This window comes from Rhineura floridana, chromosome 4, assembly GCF_030035675.1.
Source record: "Rhineura floridana isolate rRhiFlo1 chromosome 4, rRhiFlo1.hap2, whole genome shotgun sequence".
Lineage (NCBI taxonomy): Eukaryota > Metazoa > Chordata > Lepidosauria > Squamata > Rhineuridae > Rhineura > Rhineura floridana.
In genome coordinates, this window is record NC_084483.1 from 168,291,256 (window position 1) to 168,314,631 (window position 23,376).

The following is a 23,376-nucleotide window of genomic DNA, read 5'->3' on the forward strand; positions in this document are numbered from 1 at the left end:
ATCTGAATGGGACAAACCAGTTTTGCCCAGCAGATCTTCAAGAATTTTTCTTTCTCTAAGATCACTAAAATAATCAAAACCAACATCCTGTCACTCAGTCTGAAAAGGCAGCAAGTAAGACAGGCTGAAATTCAATATACGCTTACCTGGGAGTAAGTCCCATTGAACCCAATGAAGCTTACTTCTGAGTAGACATGTATTGGATTGCAGCCTTATTTATGCTGGAACTGAGTGAGCCTTCCAAGTAATTCTTCTCTCATGTCTGAACTGGGGCCAGATTTAATGCAAAGCAAATCCTTCCAAGCAATAAATAATTATATCTAGTTGACATTTTGGGTGCTTATCGTTGCTATTTTAAGGAACTAGCTGATTGTATTTCATAATTTGAAACATAACTATGTAATTACTTACATTGCCTCCATTGATGACTACATCTGGATCAACAACGTTGCCAATTGATTTAGACATCTTTTCTCCTTTTTCACCAACAGTGAATCCATGAACCGCAAGAGCCCTGGAAGAGTAACTCTCATGTCATTTCCCCCCAGACATTCAGTAAATACTTATGATGTACTGAGTTTACTGCTACAGTTACCCATTATATCCAGTTCCAGAAGCATCAACTTACTTATACGGTGCCTTTTTTCGTGTTGCCACACTTGTCAAGAGAGAAGACTGAAACCAGCCTCCCAACTGGTCTTTCCCTTCCAAGTACAGATCAGCCCTTTCACCTGCATCTGAAAACAGTGGAGAACAAAAGGGATATTTTAAAACAGGATCCAGGTTTCTGCTGAGGTTTTGCTTTAGTAGAGCTACGGCAATTAGAGAAATGGTGAATAAGAGGTGACATAATAGAAGTGTATAAAATTATGCATAGCACGGAGAGAGTGGATAAAGAATTTTTTTCTCCCTTGTTCATACTAGAACTCATGGACTCAATGAAGCTGAATGCTGGAAGACAGAAGAAAGTACTTCTTCATACAGCACATAAACTATGGGATTCGCTCCTACAGGAAGCAGTGATGGCCACCAACTTAGATGGCTTTAAAAGAGGATTAAACAAATTAATGGAGAAAAGGCTGTAAATGGCTACTAGCCATGATGCCTATGGTCTGCCTCCATAGTATGGAGTATGCTTACAAATACCAGTTGCTAGAAACCATGAGGGGAGGAACAGTGCTCTTGTGCTTAGGCTTTGCTTACACGGCTTCCCATAGGCACCTGGTTGGCCACTGTGAGGATGCTGGACTAGATGGACCACTGGCCTGATCCAGCAGGCTCTTCTTATGTTAAGTACTGAGCTATAACAGCTCAACCTATGAAAATGGAAATGGACTGCCTTCAAGTCGATTCCGACTTATGGCAACCCTACGAATAGGGTTTTCATGGTAAGCGGTATTCAGAGGTGGTTTACCACTGCCTTCCTCTGAGGCTGAGAGGCAGTGACTGGCCCAAGGTCACCCAGTGAGTTTCATGGCTGTGTGGGGATTCAAACCCTGGTCTCCCAGGTCGTAGTCCAACACTCAAACCACTATGCCACGCTGGCTCTCAACCTACATGACAACTGAATCACAAAAGTTGACACAAAGCCAGATTTTAATTATATATTTTATTGTTGTAAGCTGTCCTGGGACGTTATGGTAAAGAGTGGAGTAGGAAATCAAACAAATAAGCTAACTAAATGAACCTCATAAAGTATTAAATCCACAGATTTTTTAAATACACATAAACTTCTAAATTTAAAAACTACCTATTCTAAGTAATCAAACAAGGATGCTACAAATCCACCTGCCAGATCCAGTAGAAAGACGCACCTCAAGTGCCTTAAAAAACAGTGGGAAAGATATTTTTATCATTAAATTTATATTCCGCCCTTCGTCCCAGTAGCAGCCCAGGGCGGCAAAAAAAACACTAAAAACAGACTGTAAAATATATTAAAAACAAAATACCTTTAAAAACGTATGAAAACAAACCATTTTTAAAAACTATTTTTTAAAAAAGCTTTTAAAACATCTCAAAAAGCAATTCCAACACAGACACAGTCTGAGATAAAGTCTGTACTTAAAAGGCTTGTTGAAAGAAGAAGGTCTTCAGTGGGTGTTGAAAAGATAACAGAGATGGCACCTGTCTAATATTTAAGGGGAGGGAATTCCACAGGGTAGGTGCCACGGCACTAAAGGTCCGCTTCCTATGTTGTGTAGAACGGACCTCCTGATAAGATGGTATCTGCAGGAGGCCCTCACCTGCAGAGTGTAGTGAAAGACTGTGTATATAAAGGGTAAGACCATCTTTCAGGTATCCTAGTCCCAAGCTGTATAGGGCTTTGTACACCAAAACTAGAACCTTGAACTTGGCCCAGTAGCTAATGGGCAGTCAGTGCAATTCTTTCAGCAGTGAGGTGACATGTTGGTGATACCCTGCCCCAGTGAGCAGTCTTGCTGCCATATTTTGCACCAGCTGCCGCTTCTGGACCAACCTCAAGGGCAGCTCCACATAGAGCATTACAGTAATCCGGCCTGGAGCTATTGGTGCATGGACAACAGTGGTCAGGCTATTCCGGTGCAGAAACAGTTGTACCTGTCTTATCAGCCAAAGCAGGTAAAAGGCACTCCTAGCCACTGAGGTCACCAGGGCCTATGGAAATGGAAATGGACTGCCTTCAGGTCGATTCCGACTTATGGCAACCCTATGAATAGGGTTTTCATGGTAAGCAGTATTCAGAGGTGGTTCACCATTGCCTTCCTCTGAGGCTGAGAGGCAGTGACTGGCCCAAGGTCACCCAGTGAGCTTCATGGCTGTGTGGGGATATGAACCCTGGTCTTCCAGGCCGTAGTCTAACACTCTAATCACTAAACCACACTGGCTCTCACCGGGGCCTCTAGCAACAAAGATACATCCAGGAGCACCCCCAGACTATGGACCTGCTCTTACAGAGGGAGTACAACCCCATCCAAAGCAGGCAACTGATCAATTATCTGAACTCGGGAACCACCAACCCACAGCGCCTCCATCTTGCTAGGATTCAGACTCCTTTTATTGGCCCTCATCGAGCCCACCACTGAGTCCAGGCAGCGGTCCAGGGCTTGCACGGCCTCCCCCGATTCAGAAGTTACAGAGAAATAGAGCTGTGTATCATCAGCATACTGCTGACACTCATCCCAAATCTCCTGATGACCTCTCCAGAGGGCTTCATATAGATGTTAAACAGCATGGAGAACAAGATGGTACCCTGTGGTACCCCACAGCACAACTGCCAGAGAGCCAAAGACAATTACCCAATGGTATTCTCTGAAAATGACCCTGGAAATAGGATTAGAACCACTGTAAAACAGTTCCTCCAATACCTGTCTCACCAAGTTGGCCCAGAAGGATACCATGACCAATGGTATCAAAAGCCGCCAAGAGATGAAGTAAGAATAATAAGGTCCCACTGTCCTTCTGATAAAGGTCATCCATCAGAGCAACCAAGGCCGATTCAGTCCCATAATCAGGTCAGAACCCAGACTGGAATGGGTCAAGATAATCTGTTTCATCCTAGAGTACTTGCAATTGCTGTGCCACAACTTTCTGAATCACCTTTCTTAAAAAGGGGGTATTTGCAACTGGCGGTAGTTGTCACAAACACAATGAGTCCAGGGTGGGCTTTTTCAGGAGTGGTTGGATCACAGCCTCTTTCAGGGCGGCTGGGACCACTCCTTCCTGCAATGGTGCATATTAAGGTAGAATTTTGGCCAGTGCATCTTCTTACATCCCTGAAGTCCTATGCAAGAAGCAGCCTCAGCCACATACATTTGCTCTCCTATCAAACTATGAAAGGCCTCTGTTCTATATCAAACCTGTAAAAATAAGGGAATAGAGCTTTTGGAAACGTTCTAGCTGGACTTATGAGAGCAACTTTAAGCACTTCATTTTTTCACTCCAGTGTTCAGCTACTCCTTTCACAGATTCCTTCGTCACCCTATTTTTACAGCCTTCTGCTGCTTGTTTAACTTTAAGGAAGTTTTGATATTTAAATCCCGTTGTAACAACCACAATGTGACGAAGGTCACAGAAAAGTGATTTACTATATAGCACACCCATAAACACACTCCTCAAGCCAGCAAGGCGCCATACACACAAGGTTGTAGAAGGTCTTTAATAACAGGGAGTTGCTCTGATTGTGCATCCACCGCAATCATGGCCCTGCCCTGCCACTGAAATGAATGGGTAAGCCTTGCATATCTGGCAGCCAGAGGGTGCAGGAGATTTCCTGTAGAGACATTTGGATTGGATTAGATGGAAATCTCAAGCTTTCAATAAAAAGAAGGGTGGGGAGCCTTCAGCTCATTCCTCTGAAAACAATCCTCTGAAAACTTACATAGGTGGGAGTGGGGAGAGACAGACAGACAGCTGGGAAACTATATTAGCAAAATATGAAAAATAACATGAATAAAAATACAATGTAGTTACGAAGCTGTATGCCCATCACTAATTGTTAAGAAAAATCTTCCATTCATCTACAGTAATACCTCAGTTAACAAATCGTCCAGGAAATAAGCCTCTTTTAACAAAGTCTTTTTTGGGTGTGGGGGGCACAGAATGTGGCTCCTTATCTACTGGATTGCAGCTGCTGCAGGCAGCTGTCTCACACATGGCTAGAATGGTGCTCCTTGCCAGGTGGCAGAGGTGCCTCAAAGTAACAGTCCTGTTTCCTGCAGATTCATCTGCTGGAGTGTAAGGCAGCACGGCAGAGAGAGAGACCAAGCACAGGATGGTAGTGATGGTGGCGGCTGCCCCTTGGCTGCCTGCTTGAGTGTATGGAGAGTAGAACTGTACTCAAAGCTTTAGATTGCTATAGCAAGGTGCTACATGATAAAAGAAACCAGGTAAGGCAGGCATCTCAAGATGCATTTTGGAAGAAGTCTTCAAGTGCATGCAAAGCTTACCTGACCTGGTTGCTTCATTTCAGACATATATACTGTTGTTGTTGTTGTTATGTGCCTTCAAGTCGGTTACTACTTATGGCGACCCTATGAATCAGTGACCTCCAATGGCATCTGTCATGAACCTCCCTGTTCAGATCTTGTAAGATCAGGTCTGTAGCTTTCTTTATTGTTCATTGTATATTGTTTGTTTTGAATGAAACGTTTGCTGAACATGTTGAACTGCTCCTCTTCTTTGTAGTGTAGGAACCTATCCCTGTTCTTTCCAAGTTATTCCTACCTCTGGTACCAAAGTTTCTGTTAAAGAAGTAATGTCCGGGAACACATGTACTTCGTTAACTGCGGTATTACTGTAGTTCCAATGTCAACTGTTTATCAACGTGTGTGTGTTCTTGTTATCAACATGAGGATTGACATACAGTTTTGTAGCTGTTTACAATTCAATTGCTCTGCGTCTTGTATTTAGGATACTATGCTGAACTTTTGCAATGTGAGCTGCCTAGAATGAGGTATACTCAGAAAGGCAGCCTATACATATTTTAAATAGAATAAATAAGAACCAATGTCTGTTGTCAAGCACTTTCTGACTTGAGAGTGAAATAAAATTAGGACACTGGACCAGGTTTATGCAAACAGAGAACAATTCATTCTTAACTGTGCACACATCTCGATGAAGGTATCTACTTCCTCCCCCCACAATCTTCTTACAGTTTACAACATTTCACAGGCTTGAAAAAAAAACCCCAGATAGCAGACTTTAATTAGGGTTGTTATTTACAGTTAGGGGGCATAGGCCTTTATGATCCTTTTTGGCTTCAATACAGTATTCTGTATCTTTGATAATAAGAGACTTTAACCCATAGATTAAACATGTACTTTAATGGCAAGTACAATTATCCAGATCTTTTCCTTTAAATACACTGTCAGCACAAAAGCTCAAACAAAACAGGCTTGTTATAAAACAATCTCATTCATTTAGTTAAACATTAGTGTGTCAGCTTGGTGTAACAGTTCTGGATAAAGGTATCTGAAAACTTATGAAAAGACAGACACTGATTCAGGTGCTGTTCTTATTTGGTGCCCAATATCTGAAATATCTTTAAGCGAGTCCTTATTTTTATTTATTTATTTATTTATTACATTTATATACCGCCCCATGGCCGAAGCTCTCTGGGCGGTTTACAGCAATTAAAAACATTGAAAACAAATATACAAATTTTAAAACACAAAAACAATTTAAAAACAGAATTTAAAAAAATTAAAAACAATTTAAAAACACATGCTAAAATGCCTGGGAGAAGAGGAAAGCTTTGACCTGGTGCCGAAAGGTAACAACAGTGTTTGCACCAGGCGCACCTCATCAGGTAAATCATTCCATAGTTTGGGGGCCATCACTGAGAAGGCCCTCTCCCTTGTTCCACACTCCCAGCTTCCCTCGGAGGAGGCACCCGGTGGAGGGCCTTGGATGTGGAGCGTAGTGTACGGGTCGGTTCGTGTCGGGAGAGGCGGTCCATAAGGTATTGTGGTCCTAAGCCATATAAGGCTTTATAGGTTAAAACCAGCACCTTGAATCGAGCTCAGAAACATACAGGCAGCCAATGCAAGCAGGCCAGAATCGGTTTAAAATGTTTGAACCGTCTGGTCCCTGTTATCAATCTGGCAGCTGCATTTTGCACAAGCTGCAGCTTCCGAACCGTCTTCAAAGGCAGCCCCACGTAGAGCACATTGCACTTGGAGGTTACCAGAACATGGACAACTGAAGCCAGGTTATCCCTGTCCAGATACGGGCGTAGCTGGGCCACCAACCGAAGTTGGTAGAAGGCACTCCGTGCCACCGAGGCTACCTGAGCCTCAAGTGACAGAGATGGTTCTAGGAGAACCCCCAAGCTACGAACCTGCTCCTTCAGGGGGAGTGCAACCCAATCCAGGACAGGTTGGACATCCACCATCTGGTCAGATGAACCACCCACCAGTAGCATCTCAGTCTTGTCTGGATTGAGCCGCAGATTATTAGCCCTCATCCAGTCCATTGTCACAGCCAGGCACCGGTTCAGCACATTGACAGCCTCACCTGAAGAAGATGAAAAGGAGAAATAGAGCTGCGTGTCATCAGCATACTGATGGCAACGCACTCCAAAGCTCCGGATGACTGCACCCAACGATTTCATGTAGATGCTGAACAGCATGGGGGACAGAACTGACCCCTGTGGAACCCCATACTGGAGTATGGGTGCCAAGCAATGTTCCCCAAGCACCACCTTCTGGAGCCGACCCACCAAGTAGGAGCGGAACCACCGCAATGCAGTCCCTCCCACTCCCAACTCAGCCAGTTTTCCTGGAAGGATACCATAGTCAATGGTATTGAAAGCCACTGAGAGATCAAGGAGAATCAACCGAGTCACACACACCCTGTCCCTCTCCCGACAGAGGTCATCATACAGGGCGACCAAGGCTGTTTCCGTGCCAAGACCAGGCCTGAAACCTGACTGAAATGGATCCAGATAATCAGTTTCATCCAACAGTGTCTGGAGCTGGCCTCCCACCACTCGTTCAAGGACCTTGCCCAGGAATGGAACATTTGCTACCGGCCTATAGTTATTAAGATTTTCTGGGTCCAGGGAGGGTCTCTTCAGGAGTGGTCTCACTACTGCCTCTTTCAGGCAGCCAGGGACCACCCCCTCCCGCAGAGAGGCATTAATCACTTCCCTGGCCCAGCCGGCTGTTCCATCGCTGCTAGCTTTTATTAGCCAAGAAGGGCAAGGATCCAGCACAGAAGTGGTTGCACGAACCTGTGCAAGCACCTTGTCAACATCCTCAAGCTGTACCAACTGAAACTCATCCAAGAAATTGGGACAAGGCTGTGCTCTGGATGTCCCGCTTGATTCACCTGCTGTAACATTGGTGTCTAAGCCCTTAAGCTTGGCTTAGTAGCCAGGTAGCTCTGCATAAGGAACACAAGCTACAACATGCACTATTTCTAGCCCCAGAACAGTCAAACTAGAATTAAAATGCAACATGTGCAGCTCAATGCATGATAGCTCTAGAAGTAGTAAGATCAGGAATAATGCTGCAGGGGCATCTAGGGCCAAATCATCCCAAACACTGGAGTATATTTCAACCAGTTACCTATACAGTTCCACTCAGTACATGCAAATGTGTGTGCGCACGCGCGCACGCACGCACACGTGATTAGTAACAAGGATAACTTAGTACTCGAAAGTCTGAAAAAGAGAACAGCCAATCAATTGTTTTAAAAAATATTCATCCAGAAATGAAAGTTTGGTAAGCATTAAGCGTGGCCAACTGAGCAACGTTATAGTGAGAGAAATACAGCAAGGTTCCACAGAAAGCTAAGCCCCCAGCCCCGCTTTCCTATTCATGCTATGTTCACTCTTAGGCCACATTCACACCATACATTTATTCCACTATTTTTCTGCTTTAAAGAGTCATGCCTTCCCCCAAAGAATCCTGGGAGGTTTAGTTTGCGAAGGGTGCTAAGGGTTGTTAGGAGACTCCTATTCTCCACACAAAGCTACAATTCCCAGAGTGCTTTATCAGTCAGTCCTTCTTCCCAGGGTACTCATGGAACTGTAGCTCTGTGAGGGGAATAGGGGCATCCTAACATATCTCAGGAGCCTTAACAAACTATACTTCCCAGGACTCTTTGGAGGAAACCATGACTGTTTAAAGTGGAATAAATGTATGGTGTGAATGTGTCTTTAGCCGAATCATGGTAACTTTTTGCTAGCAGTTCTCTACGCATACACTGGACTAGAATAAAAAAAGAAGTGGTTTCAGCTCAAGGAGTTTTGTTTACTGTATTTTCCCTGGAGATCATGACATTATACAAGCAGTTTAGATTTAAATATCTCTTCTTAAAAGAAATATTTTAAGATTTTATTAACTGCTTAATATTAATATATTGCTGTATTTATTTTACAGATATATAGAATCATAGAATAGTAGAGTTGGAAAGGGGCCTATAAGGCCATCAAGTCCAACCCCTTGCTCAACGCAGGAATCCAAATCAAAGCATTCCTGACAGATGGCTGTCCAGCTGCCTCTTGAATGCCTCTGGTGTCAGAGAGCCCACTACGTCTCTAGGTAATTGGTTCCATTGTTGTATGGCTCAAACAGCTAGGATGTTTTTCCTGATGTTCAGTCGAAATCTGACTTCCTGCAACTTGAGCCCATTATTCCGTTTCCTGCGCTCTGGGATGATCGAGAAGAGATCCCAGCCCTCCTCTGTGGGGCAACCTTTCATGTACTTGAAGAGTGCTATCATATCTCCCCTCAGTCTTCTCTTCTCCAGGCTAAACATGCCCAGTTCTTTCAGTCTCTCCTCATAGGGCTTTGTTTTCAGTCCCCTGATCATCCTTGTTGCCCTCCTCTGAACCTGTTCCAGTTTGTCTGCATCCTTCTTGAAGTGCGAAGACCAGAACTGGACACAGTACTACAGGACAAGGCCTAACCAGTGCTGAATAGAGGGGAACTAATACTTCAAGCAATTTGGGAACTATACTTCTGTTAATGCAGCCTAAAACAGCATTTGCCTTTTTTGCAGCCACATCACACTGTTGCCTCATATTCAGCTTGTGATCAATGACAATTCCAAGATCCTTCTCACATGTCTTATTGCTGAGCCAAGTATCCCCCATCTTATAACTGTGCATTTGGTTTCTTTTTCCTAGGTGTAGAACTTTGCATTTATCCCTGTTGAATTTCATTCTGTTGTTTTCAGCCCAATGCTCCAGCCTATCAAGGTCCCTTTGAATTTTCTTTCTGTGTTCCATGGTATTAGCTGCGCTCCCCAATTTTGTATCATCTGCAAATTTGATAAGTGTGCTCTATACCTCCTCATCCAAGTCGTTAATAAAAATGTTGAAGAGCACTGGACCCAGGACTGAGCCCTGTGGTACCCCACTCGTTACTTCTGCCCAGTTTGAGAAGGAACCATTAAGCACTCTTTGAGTACAATTCTGGAGCCAACTATGGATCCACCTGATAGTTGTTCCATCCAGCCCACATTTAGCTAGCTTGCTAATCAGAATATCATGGGGCACTTTGTCAAAAGCTTTGCTGGTCGAGATATATTATGTCCACAGCATTCCCACAGTCTACAAGGGAGGTTACCCGATCAAAAAATGAGATAAGATTAGTTTGGCAGGATTTGTTCTTCATAAATCCATACTGGCTTCTAGTAATCACTGCATTGTTGTCTAGGTGCTTACAGATTTACTGTTTTATAATCTGCTCCATAGTTTTTCCAGGGATTGATGTTAGGCTGACTGGTCTGTAGTTCCCCGGTTCCTCCTTTGTGCCCTTTTTGAAGATAGGAACAACATTGGCTCTTCTCTAGTCATCCAGCACTTCACCAGTCCTCCATGATTTCGCAAAGATAATAGACAGTAGTTCTGAGAGTTCTTCAGCCAGTTCCTTCAATACTCTAGGATGCAGTTTATCAGGCCCTGCCGATTTGAACTCGTTCAAAGTGATTAGGTATTCCTTGACCGTTTGTTTATCAATCTCAAGCTCCAATCCTGGCCCTTCCACTTCATGTTTCCCTGGAGGGTCACAGACCCTTTTTGGGGAGAAGACTGAGCCAAAGTAGGAATTAAGCACTTCTGCCTTTTCTTTGTCATCTGTTATCCTTTTGCCATCCACATTGAGTAGCTGTAGCACCATTTCTTTTCTCTTTTACTATGGACGTACCTGAAGAAAGCTTTTTTGTTGCTTTTAGCATCCCTCTCTAGCCTCAGCTCATTCTCAGCTTTAGCCTTCATGACGCCATCCCAGCAATTCTGTGATACCTGCATGTACTCTTCCTTTGTGGTCTGGCCTTCTTTCCACTTCCTGTATGTGTCCTTTTTTGTTTTCAGGTCATCTCTAAGCTTTTTGTGAAGCCACACTGGCTTCTTCTGCTGTTTTCCCCCTTTTCTCCTTGTTGGAATTGCTTGCTGTTGTGCTTTTAAAATTTTCTTTTTTAGAAACTCCCACCTATCTTGGACTCCTTTTCTCATTAGGGTTGCTTGCCATAGAACCATACTTACAATCAGAGCTTGGAAAAGTTACTTTTTTGAACTACAGCTCCCATCAGCCCCAGCCAGCATGGCCACTGGATTGGGCTGATGGGCGTTGTAGTTCAAAAAAGTAACTTTTCCAAGCTCTGCTTACAATTTACAATTATAAAGTGCCAGAAGCTATTGAAGTGGTGTAAAATAAAATATAAAAGACAGAGACTATTTCCGCCCCAAAATGTTTACAATTAATATTTGATAAATGACTGGGTCACATTTTAAGAGAAGCCTTCTTAAACAGTAGACTTAATTAGAAAATAAAATGAATCTAAAAGATGAGAGTCAAATCACAACCAAGATCCTTTGGTGCCTAATGGCAATTTGGGCTGCCATCCCAGTCACCTGATTCATTGTCTTCAATTCCAGCACATCCATGAAGCCCCTACCAGGAACACTGTTAATGTCAAAAGGGCAGAAAAAGAGCCTGGCAGATCACTGTGTAGCTGACATTGCTTGTTGGGGATTGTCTTACCTCTTATATACCCAGTAGATCATCATGCTCTGCAGATGAGGGCCTTCCACAGAGACCATCTTATCAGGATGTCCATTCCACAACATAGGAAGCAGACCTTTAGTGTTGTGGCACCTACCCTTTGGAATTCCCTCCCCTTATTTATTAGACAGGTACCATCTCTGTTATCTTTTCAGCACCTACTGAAGACCTTCCTCTTTCAACAAGCCTTCTAAGTAGAGATCTTTTCCAAGTGTGTGTTTGTGCTGAAATTGCTTTCTAAGATGTTTGTAAAGATATTTGCTTTTAATTTGTTTTTAAAGATTTTTTAAAATATATTTTGAAGTCTGTTTTTAAGATGTTTTAGAGTGTTTTTAGTGTTTCTGTCTGCTGCCCTGGGCTCCTTCTGGGAGGAAGGGTGGGATATAAAGTTAATCAACACGCATATACACACCATGGGTGGTATCCAATTCACTTGTTTCATTAGTGCAAGCATTTCTGCTTGCGCAATGGAACGTCCTCCCCTCCTCTTCCACGGTGCCCTCCCCAAATTTCCTCAGGAGGGTTGGGGGAATCCCTAGAACAGATTCAGAGGGTGTGCAGGGGAGGAGAGGGGGAGAGCATTCTGTTGTGCAATCCTTGCGCTGACAGAACGTTTGCATAGCACTACTTTGGATACAACCCCATTATCCTAAGAGATTAAAGTGGCAAGAACAGCAGAGTCACAGGACATGGGCTTATGCTCTCACAGATACATCTGTGAGATGAAGTGGATGCATAGAAAAATGTCAATACACAAAGTTATTCCACCTTCTAGAGCTAGTACAATGTGTCATGCATTACCCTAAGGTAATGGTTGTCAGTAACATGTCAGCAACAAGATCATTGTTGTCCCACTTTTCTCAGTGGAACCTTTCAGCATTCTAGGATCATCAAGATTCCTGGTGCCGCTAATCCCAAATGTTTAAAATCACGTACGTGAGCACAAACTTAATCGCTATTTAAAAACACGGCTTAAGGCAACTTCCTATGTTATTGAGTCAGACCATTAGTCCATCTTCCTCAGTATTGTCTACACTGACTGGAAGTGGCTCTCCAGGTTTGAGACACATGACTTTCCCAGCCTTATCTGGGGAAGCCAAGGATTGGACCTGGAGCCTTTTGCATCCAAAGTTCGTGCTTTGCCACTGAGCTACAGACTTCCCCCAAAACACCGAGAATGAATATTTCTTATCCCCATGTTAATCAACACGGCATCAAAATGCTTGAGCGACAAAGAGAGATAATTATAGCTGTTAGCAATCCAAATAGTATTTCTCCATAGATTCCTATCATTTTCTGGTACAACGCCCCCCCCCCAAATTCAACACTGAAGATATTTACATATGAATAAAGTCTTTGTTTCCTTATTTGTTTTTTTTAATCACAAGTAACCTCTCGTTTTCACTATTGTGTTCCATTTGTGAGTGGTAAGAGAGGGGCTTCAACACTTGTAAGCTCCCCACAAGGCTGACCCTGCAGAAAGGCAATTTCCTATAACTCCAACATGAAGCTTAAACTCTGGTACCCCTCTCTAGTTGCTGAGCATTTTCAGAAAGTGAAGGGGCTTGCAATGTTGGGTTGGTGGTTGCTCTATGGTCGGGAGCTATACAGAAACAGGACAAGCCAATATCACTACAAAGCACCACCTCCTCCTCTGATGGCCATAAATATCATGAGGTAGAGCTTTTAAGCAGCTGTAACATGGCTTCTGGTCATTAGAACTCATCCCTCCCAATATGCACAAGCAAGGGAGAATTTACTGCCAGCACACCATATAATGTGTGGATCCTGTCCATAAAGCCATCTTTGTTCATCCTTCAGTTTCTTGAAGAATACTGCCAGGAGTTTCCAAATGTGAGTAAGCTGTGCAAAATTCACTATCGTTTAACTGTATGGTTTCAAGACAGGGTGCAAAGAGCCCTTAGATAAACACACTGTTTGCTGATGATTCTATGGCTTCCCTGGGTTGCTGGGAAATAAAAAAACCCAGGGCCAACATGTTTTACAGTTCAACAAGATTGCTATCAGACATTTGTGTACTTCTGGTGTAAAGGTCGAAAGCACTTGATGCCCTGTACCAGATTCCAACTTAAATAGCACCCACATTGGCAGTTTCTGCCATTATCCTGGGGACAGATGAAGACACAGATCTTTCCTTCCACACTCTGTCGAATTTAAGTTGTTTCTGCAAATATTCGGAGGCCTGACTGACTCATCCACAAGGATGCTGAAAAGCCACGATTTGTAAACTACTGATATGTTATTTAAAAAACAGAAAAAGAAAACATTCAGCTTTGTTGACTGAAACAAAACTGGTATTTTTCAGCACACAAAAGCTAGTTCTGCCCTTAGGAAATAAAATGCGATGACATCCATACATACTTAGACCTTCTATGCCTTCCAGACTCCCAATACATTTTCAATACTGTGTTATACAAAACAAAGGAGAACTACACTTAACCTCTGCTTAAACCAGGGTTGGGGAACCTGCACCCCTTCAGATGTGGTTGGACAACCCTCATAAGCCCCAGTCAACATGGCCAATAGTCAAGGATGATGAGAGATCTAACATTTGAGGGCCACGGGTTCCTCATCTCCCCGTGCACTGTAATGGTACACATCCATAGCCGGCTGCACAATTCAAGACATTACTGTATTTAAAATCATTCCTTACCTTTCAAAACATGAGCCCAGGATGTTCCACTATCAAACCAGATATCGAGGACATCCTGTCCTTGTACGTAATCCTGGACATCATGGTTACCAGCCTGAGTCAGAAATACAAAGAATAAATTAAGGATTCCACAACCCTCAGACACACCAGGTTTTCTTTTATTTCCACCCCTTGAATTCTGCATTTTAAAGTTTCACAAAGGGCCAGTCATAGTATAACCTTTTGTAACTTTATCTTTATGGAAAGAGGCAACGCATAACTGCCCACTGAGAACACTTCATTCATCAGAGGAAGTAGAAGCTAGTCCAAGAAAACTTACGCTATAATAAAATCTGTTGGCATTTTCAGATGCTACAGGTTTCTTTTTGCATACATATTGAGGGTAGATTTATACAACCTATTAATAAATCTTTCAGAGGACGACTAACTGCACTGAGATATAGCCTGAAACTCATTTTATTTCTCCCCCTTTTGAGTTTTACCTCTTTAGTCCCCCTTTTAATATCACCCCCCTGGAATTGTTAACTGTATCTTATGTATTTTTATCTGTTTTAATGTTTTACTGCATTTTTATTTTCTGTATATGACTGTATTGTGAGGCCCCCGTGAGTGCCCCATTGTGGGGTAGAAGGGCGGGATAGGAATATTTTAAATAAATAATAATAATAAAAAACAGACTAGCCCAACTCCAGGCTATTTTGGCTACTCTTTCAAATTTGAGCCTTGCTGGAGCAGGGCCATCCCACCGGCTCACTTTACTCCAGCCTTTCCCTGTATGTGGGACCCGAGTTGACCCCTGGCCTGTCAAACCTTCCTCCTCCTGGGTCCTGCTCCTCGATTTCACCCATTACCTACACAGACCAGGCCTTCAGATAGGGGCTGCCACTGGTGCTGATTTACCTGTGCTAAAACATCACTGGGGAGAAGCTGCTCGATAGGAAGAGTCCACCAGGCATCACTGCCATGCTGCTCCACTATCTTCATCACATTCTCAATGCTTTTTCTGGGGGGGGGGGAAAGCAAAGTTACAACAGGTCAGGAGACAGTTACTAATATTTTCTTCAAAACACCACAAGCCAATTGAACCAACTGAGACCCTCTAGAAGTTTTGAATTTGAGTCATGGGCTAAATAAAAATGGTAAATTGGGGTTTTATGGAGGGGGGGAAGCCTTCAGGAATGCTACTGGCTAACTGTATTTAAGAGACTTTTTTTGGAAGGATCAACAAATCCAGGTTATGTAATCCTTGTGTGCTCCTAAAAAGAGACCTACGTAAATAACCTTTGCAAACTTAATTCAAACTGCTCTACAGATTGCACAGTGCCCGATATTACGATTGCTTGAAATGTCTTCCTGAGCTGTTGCATTTTATCAGTGTTCTTCTATACTACTAACAAAAGCCTCATATTAGCCCCAGCACCACACTTCTACCCAGAGTGCTTATTCTTGAAGAGGAATAGTAGAGGGATGCAAACAACAACAGCTTATTCTAGAAAGGATGAAGGAAGGAGAAGAATGGCAGGAGGCCATGAAGATGGTGTTATGGTGGTTCAAGAAACATGCCTGATGTGGGCCTCAGATATAAAAATAGATCAGATTTTGATCTTTTACTTGCTACTTGATTTCTGACCTTATTTTTTGCCATCACATTTGAGAGGTCAACTCAACAGCAATGACTTTTAGGAACACAACTCAGCTTTTTTTCTTTTCAGTGAAGAATCTCAGCCAGTTAAAAATTATTTTAAAAAATCTTGTAGCCTTCTCATAAATGCTATGAAGGATTACCTTTGCATACTGTATGATGTTAATATAAAAGCAACTAATGGAAACTGATTCAGACTCTCTGCTAAAGACTGTGTGTTGTTAACATATAACCTCCTCACCAGAAAAAAAAAGAACAAGTTAAAAAGAGGAATATTCTGCAGAAATTGAATTCCACTGAGTGCTACCATGCCAAGACCCACAAAGGTGGTTCTATATACTGCTAGTGGCACTACTGTTTATCTCCCTATGATACATATCCCCCATTTCCTTTTCAAAGATTTACAACAGCATACACGAAGCTACCCAGCAGACAACTCCATTCTTCTTCAAAGGAAGCAATAATAATCTTGTGCTGAAAATCAGGGGAAATAATTTATTGAAAATGAAAGTCTAGAATTAAAAAATGCTAATGTGTACTAATTTATATTCAAACCTCAGTTTGATCTAATGCAGTGTTTCCCAAACTTTTTTTATTTTTTTGTTGCTGGACTACAACTCCCATCAGCCCCAGCCAGCATGGCCAATGGTCAGGAATTATGGGAACTGTAGTCCAGCAACAAAAAAAATAAAAAGTTTGGGAAAGACTGATATTCTAATGTATTGCCATTACCTCACACAAATTACAAGGTAAATCATATGTCTTTAAAAAAATAAGCAATCATATTAATTTACATATCTTGTGATGTCTTTTTAAGCCTTCCAAAGTTCAAGGATTTCTACAAGCTGCAAACGCTCAAATTCGTGTGAATCAAAAACTCTTGTTTCATGAGAGTCATTTGGTTCATGCTTACAGATAAAAATCTTTTATAAAAGGAGACGAACTTAGTTTCAAATTTTTAAATGATTTTTCAGTTTGAAGCCTCATGCTTCTCACCGTGGACAGTAGATATTTCTGTTGTCATATTTTGCCTTCAACAATTGTGAAAAAAATCATGTGAAGTTATATAACTTTTATAAGAGAATATCTTGATTCAACACAAATTGGACTTTAGCAGGACATATAAAAAGTGATAACGAAGCCATGTTAACATTCCCAGAAACCCAAAGGCCAATAGCAATTGAATACAACTTGATGAGATTAGATTACTGCTAGTGGGACCTGCGACAAAAAGTTGCAGTGTGGAGAACTTCCTATTCATGGTTCCAGTCATACACACTTTCAGTATACTCCATTCCATTCACCTTATTCTCCACTCCCCTGCTCCCCGCCTCCCCCCCATCAGCATTCTGTGGCACTCGGCATGTTCAGTCCTCTTTGGACTGTTCTGGGATCACACTTCACTTTTACAGTTCCCCCCTAAATATGTGGCTGGTGTCATTTTGGCTACATAACGTTTGACACTCACAAAATTAAAAAGGTAAAGGTGTCCCCGCACTTGTAGTGCGAGTCGTTTCCGACTCTTAGGGTGACGTTTTGTGACGTTTACTAGGCAGACCGTATATATGGGGTGGGATTGCCAGTTCCTTCCCCGGCCTTTCTTTACCCCCCAGCGTATGCCGGGTACTCATTTTACCGACCACGGATGGATGGAAGGCTGAGTGGACCTCGCCCCCTTTTACCGGAGATTCGACTTCCTCCTTCCGTTGGAATCGAACTCCGGCCATGAGCAGAGCTTCGGCTGCGTTACTGCCGCTTACCACTCTGCGCCATGGAGGATCTTCTCACAAAATTAGTTCACTATTAATATATAAAAAGTATTTCACTCAGCAATTGAGAGCTCCTTCAAATATATATGTATCTTCACATGTTACAATTCTGCATATAGTAGGATTGTATATAGCTCCTGCTTGAGGAAGGGCGGGATATAAATCAAATAATAAATAAATAAACTTGCCTAGGACAAATAAGCATTGCCTCCAGGCAACAAGGGGGAAAACCTTTACAAAATGTTTAAGCTGTAATTGAGAAACAGATGCGAGTGGGCAGGTACATTTGTGGACTAATAATTTCTGTAGACATATTTTCATCTGTTTTTAAAAAAACTGTCCTTAAGAATCCCAGCCTTTTTTCATTTCCTTGCTTTTAGCCCTTGAGCAGTTTTGCAATCATATTTTCAGAGTTTCTTACTGTACTTACTAGAAATTGGCTTTTAAAGTATTAATATGCTCTGAAGGCTTTATGTCCTAAATCTTCAGTGAATAATTACAAAATCTAAGGCAAATTTAAAATTATAAAATAAAATATCAGGCAATTAAAAAAAGAAATCCAACTGATTTCTTAGCAAGCAAAACGATCAGGAACTTACTGTCCTCACAACTGAAAAAATTAAGATTTTAGTTTTAACAGTTTTACAGAATCTTATTTGGCCTCAAAAATACACAATATTTGATATCCCTAAAATCTTTCCAAAACCTGAAACATATCTCCACTCTTGCAGTTTTTACCAAAATGGTTACAAATAGCAAGCATATGTTTCCTGTTTTCATCTGTACAGTACATATCTTGAAAAATCCAAAGGCAAAAGTTCTGTCTACAGTATACATTCAACACCTTCCTCAAATAACTACTTATCACTCTACAAACGGCAAGTTTCAGTTTGAGAACCATAATTCACAATGTAAGCAAAAGAAGCCCAGCTGTAAAACTTTGCCCTGGATTTATACGCTGCATCAGGCAGAAGTTGCATTACGTGTCACTCTGTAGTCTGAAAATACACAGGGCAATTCATGCTACCATGACGCCAACCAATCATTTTGAACTCCGATATTGATTACGCCAAATGCTTATTTAGTGGAAAATTAAGCAGCATTGAGATGGTTTCTGGGCAAGGAAAGAAACAGTTGCTGATGGTTGCTGCTCCTAACTTGGGTACAACAATGAGGAGTGCCAGGTAACCTTTCTTGCACTTATCTTTCAAGCTATGTTAAGTTTACTGAAATTAATACAGATTTTAGATTGAAATTAGAGTTAAGATCTACAATGTGTAAGGATTAGATCTACCAGGTGATTTACAAAATTTCTTAATTAAATAAGGATAACCACATCCAGCTACTAGGAAAATCCAAGTTTTCCTAGAATCTTTAACTCTCACATGGACAGATCTTCAAGAACTAGAGTACTTTGAAAGCAGCTGATTTAGCAAGGGAATACGTTTACGTTAAATCCGAGTCATTCTGACTAATTTGGATTGGCAATGAGGAAGCCTTTCCCTTATTTTAATAAAGTACCTATTATAAGAAATCACAGACAAGCAGCAAATACTTGTACAAATTTCTAATTTATTATTTCTATTTCTGCTCAGTGGTCTCACAGAACACTCCTCTGTGTAGTTTGGAATTTTGTAAGTTTTAAACTTGTAGTCACAGTGGTCAGTGTTTCTCCTATAAGTGGGAAGCATTTGCCTTCAGTCCTATGACTTCATAGAATGAAGACAGTTCATCTGGTTTATAGTTTAAGAAACAGTTCTGTCAAGTTTTACATGTAAGTCCTTATCAGTAATTCAATTTCAAAGCTACAATGATTTCATCAATGACATTCATTTACCTGTTGTGGGAAATTTAAACTGGTTATGTTTCTTTTAACAGATATGTATGAGCCTCTAATCTCAACATTCCCCAAAGCAGAGAAGTGCTTCTCCAGAATGGTTTTATCTGCATTCAAACATCATTTTCACTTTTTTTCTTTTTTTAAAGAGTCTGATGGATAACAGGTGCCTGCTGAAGCACGCTCCAGTTCTATACTATGCTTGTGGGGTGCCAGGGATACACCATATTCTCAGACACACATGGCATTGGATATAAATGTGGGACAGGGTGGGGCTACAAGACTACAAACTCCTGATCTTCACATTTAAGACGTATGTTAGAAATGAACATTAAACACACTCTAGCAAATGTTTTATGGGCTATGCAAGATGTCCGTTATGCTTACTTCTATGCGCAAGGAAAAGTTTTCCAGATACCTGTTTTACGTAAGATGCAGTAAGATCATTTATGGACCCAACGATGGATAGAAAACAAATGCTTCAAGCAGTGCTGTCAAGTGTAACAGCAACTCCATGTGGACTAGACATACGGTTCCAGTGGAGGTGCTGTTACGTTTGAAGGCCACTGATCAAACTGTGGATATTGACTGAAAAACATCTGCATAGCAGATCAACTAATTTTGTTGTTCTATTTGTTATCTACCACGTGTAAGCCATATCGAATTTACTGTTTTTCTTTCCAAAAGGTTATTTCTTCATAGTAACGTCAGCATAATATGCGTTCAGCAGCAAATGTTGTGAAGATACTAAGGATAGATCAAAGTTTCTATTCAAAATTGAGGTGCAGGATAATGACCTATGATTTGATAGACTGTGCTTTCTAAGTCTGCCTGTCATTTTTGTAGGCCAATATTCTGCATACTTTCATTACTCCGCAAGGAACATGCAAATTTGTAAGTAAAAAAATGAATGTACATATAAAAGAAGAAAATAAATACATTTTTAAAAGTTACTGTGTAGACACTTGCCATCTGCACTGATAGTTTGAAACCATTTATTTAAGCAAAAGGGAAGATTTACATCAGATGTTTGCTCTATAAGCTATGTTAATTTACATTTGCAACAAGCGATAATGAAAAGGTATGATTTTCACTCTGCCCTTGGGCTTTTAAGATACTAGCAATAGATATGGATCGCTTTTCAAAGTTTTCCAATGCCTACTTTTAATGTGATAACTGAGCACCCATATTAGTGGCATAAAGTCCTTTTTGTTGCTGCTTGTTAGACAAATGCTTAGATGCATACTTTCATATTACATTAAGGACCATCTCTCCCTCCAATAAAACGTTTGATACAACTATTTTCAAAAGAAGCTCGGGTTAGCCCCCTTCAGACCATTTGACCTTTATCACATGTATGGCCAAGAAACTGATACAGAGTCCTAGGAGTGTTTAATTTGCTTTCATACCTGAAAATATAAAAGATGAGAGCTTATGACCAAGGGAGAGTGTTTTTGATTCAGTGAACCCAGTCCACAAACAGTTACTTCCTGGAATATACGAGGCTTAAGTATATGATTGTGTACTTAGTACATGATGGAGCAACAGGGTACCATCTTGTCTCCTATGATGTTTAACATCTATATGAAGCCCTTGGGAGAGGTCATCAGGAGATTTGGGGCAAGGTGCCAGCAGCACGCTGACAATACCCAGCTCTATTTCTCTGTAACATCTGAATCGGGAGAGGCCGTGCAAGCCCTGGACCACTGCCTGGACTCAGTGATGGGCTGGATGAGGGCCAATAAATTGACTCTCAATCCTAGCAAGATGGAGACGCTGTGGGTTGGTGGTTCCCGAGTTTGGATAATTGGTCAGTTGCCTGCTTTGGATGGGGTCGTACTCCCTCTTAAAGAGCAGGTCCGTAGTCTGGGGGTGCTCCTCGATTCATCTTTGTTGCTAGAAGGCCAGGTGACTTCAGTGGCTAGGAGTGCCTTTTACCAGCTTTGGTTGTTTCTCAACCGGAATAGCCTGACCACTGTTGTGCATGCACTGGTAACCTCCAGGCTGAATTACTATAATGCATTCTAGGTGGGGCTGTTCTTGAGGTTGGTCTAGAAGCTGCAGCTGGTGCAAAATGTAGTGGTGAGACTGCTCACTTGGATAGGGTATCACCAATATATCACCCAACTGCTGAATAAATTGCACTGGCTACCTATTGTCAGCTCTACACTGCATCAGCAGTGTCAGGGGGGGGCTGGAAATTCCTGGGTCTTTGGCAGGGAAGGAAAGTCCTTAGCCAGCAGTCGGGTTGTAAATCTGCCAGGCCTATCCGAAGCGTACTTGCCGAGTCAGAAGTCCAGAAGCGAGGTCAGTGGAGGTCCAGGATCAATTGCCAAGGAGGTCAGTCAAAGAGATGCTGCAGGGAAACTAGGTCTACACAAAGCCACGCCTGACGTTGCAGTCAGCAACAAGCTGCAGCCAAGGTGTGCCTTATAAAGAGCAGGATGGACAGCAGGTGTGAGCCCTCAGCGTTTGGGCCTTAAGGAGACAGGCCTGCCTCCCTTCTGCTGCCTACGTTCTGCAGGTGAGGGGGGAGTATCCTGTTCACTGTCTGTGTCTGGCTGCAGGGCCTCTGCTGTCCCTGGGGTGCTCTGCAGCTGAGGGGCAGCAGGAGCTGGATTCTCAGGAGGCTCCTCTGTGTCTCTTGCTGCTCCTGGGTCTGCTGCTGTTACTCCCGAGTCGTCCTCATCTGAGGAGTCCTCTGACGGGGCCATGACACCTATTAGCTACCGGGCTAAGTTCAAGGAGCTGGTTTTGGTGTACAAAGCCTTATACAGCTTGGGAACAGGATGCCTGAAAGACCATGCTATCCCTTATATACCCAGTTGATCACTGCACTCTGGAGATGAGGACCCCCTGCAGATGCCATCTTATCAGGAGGTCCATTCCACACAACATAGGAAGCAGACCTTCAGTGTAATGGCACCTACCCTTTGGAATCCCCTTCCCTTAGATTAGACAGGCACCATCTGTTATCTTTTCAGTGCCTACTGAAGACCTTCCTCTTTCAACAAGCCTTTTAAGTGGAGAGCTTATCCCAGTCTGCACCTTTGTTGGAATTGCTTTTAAATACATTTTAAAAGCTTTTTTAAAAAAGATATTTTTAAAGCTTTTTTTTTTAAAAAATTGTTTTTAAAGATGTTTTGTTTTAATATATTTTAAAGTCTGTTTTTATGTTTTAGAATGTTTTTAGTGCTTCCGTTTGCCGCCCTGGGCTCCTACTGGGAGGAAGGGTGGGATATAAATCTAATAAATAAATAAATAAATAAATAATGATTGCAAATACCATAAAAATGAAGCAAATAATGCGTACGTTTATTTAGAATAGGTATGAATCCAGAAAACCACATAAACTCAGAGCCCATGGTAGAGGTCTCTCTCACCTATGCTACCATCTGTTTAGGTGAAGATACTGGATCTGGATGTCGTACATACAAAGCATGTGGTCCAGCACTGAACTCTCACCTCTTTTGATCTGGTTTTCCAAATGACTAGTGCTAATTGAAGAGGCTAAGTGAGTTGAGGAACACAATCAGGTTCATCTTAACCAGAGTGAGCACACAATGTCAAATCCAGGTAGCATGAGCATGCAAGCGTACAAGATTCTATAGCCCATTCCAGAAATCTTATTCTTGGTTCCAGAGATTGAGCTAAACTGGGCCCATCAAGGAACCCTTTGTTACAAGAGACTGAGCATCTCACAGTCACTGATTTGGGAACCTCTAAACCTGGAGCCTTCAGTCTTGCATCGTCTATTTTTTGTTTGTTTCTAGAATCCCCTTCATTTACCAATGTGTTTCATTCTGTAAGTTCTTAAAGAGCGCACACTCAGGATCTCTTTAACAATCAAGATCCACACCTACTCTGATTTAAGCAATCCCGAGCATGAATTCTTGCGCAAGAACAGAAGTACCTGGTTGATTAGGCCAAGGTCCACATATTCCACCATTCTTAGCAAGAAT

General features: G+C 42.0%; 1 protein-coding gene across 2 annotated transcripts in view; it reads right to left on the reverse strand.

Moving 5' to 3' along the window:
- The window catches only part of IARS2 (isoleucyl-tRNA synthetase 2, mitochondrial), a 68,166-nt gene that overhangs the window by 22,371 nt on the left and 22,419 nt on the right, over nucleotides 1–23,376 (reverse strand). For both annotated transcript variants that reach the window (XM_061625169.1, XM_061625171.1), the window contains 4 exons: nucleotides 15,067–15,169; nucleotides 14,167–14,260; nucleotides 629–737; nucleotides 412–514 (listed from right to left, as the gene is read on the reverse strand). In XM_061625169.1, coding sequence (XP_061481153.1) covers nucleotides 412–514; nucleotides 629–737; nucleotides 14,167–14,260; nucleotides 15,067–15,169 — 409 coding nt within the window. The remainder of the gene's footprint in view (nucleotides 1–411; nucleotides 515–628; nucleotides 738–14,166; nucleotides 14,261–15,066; nucleotides 15,170–23,376) is intronic.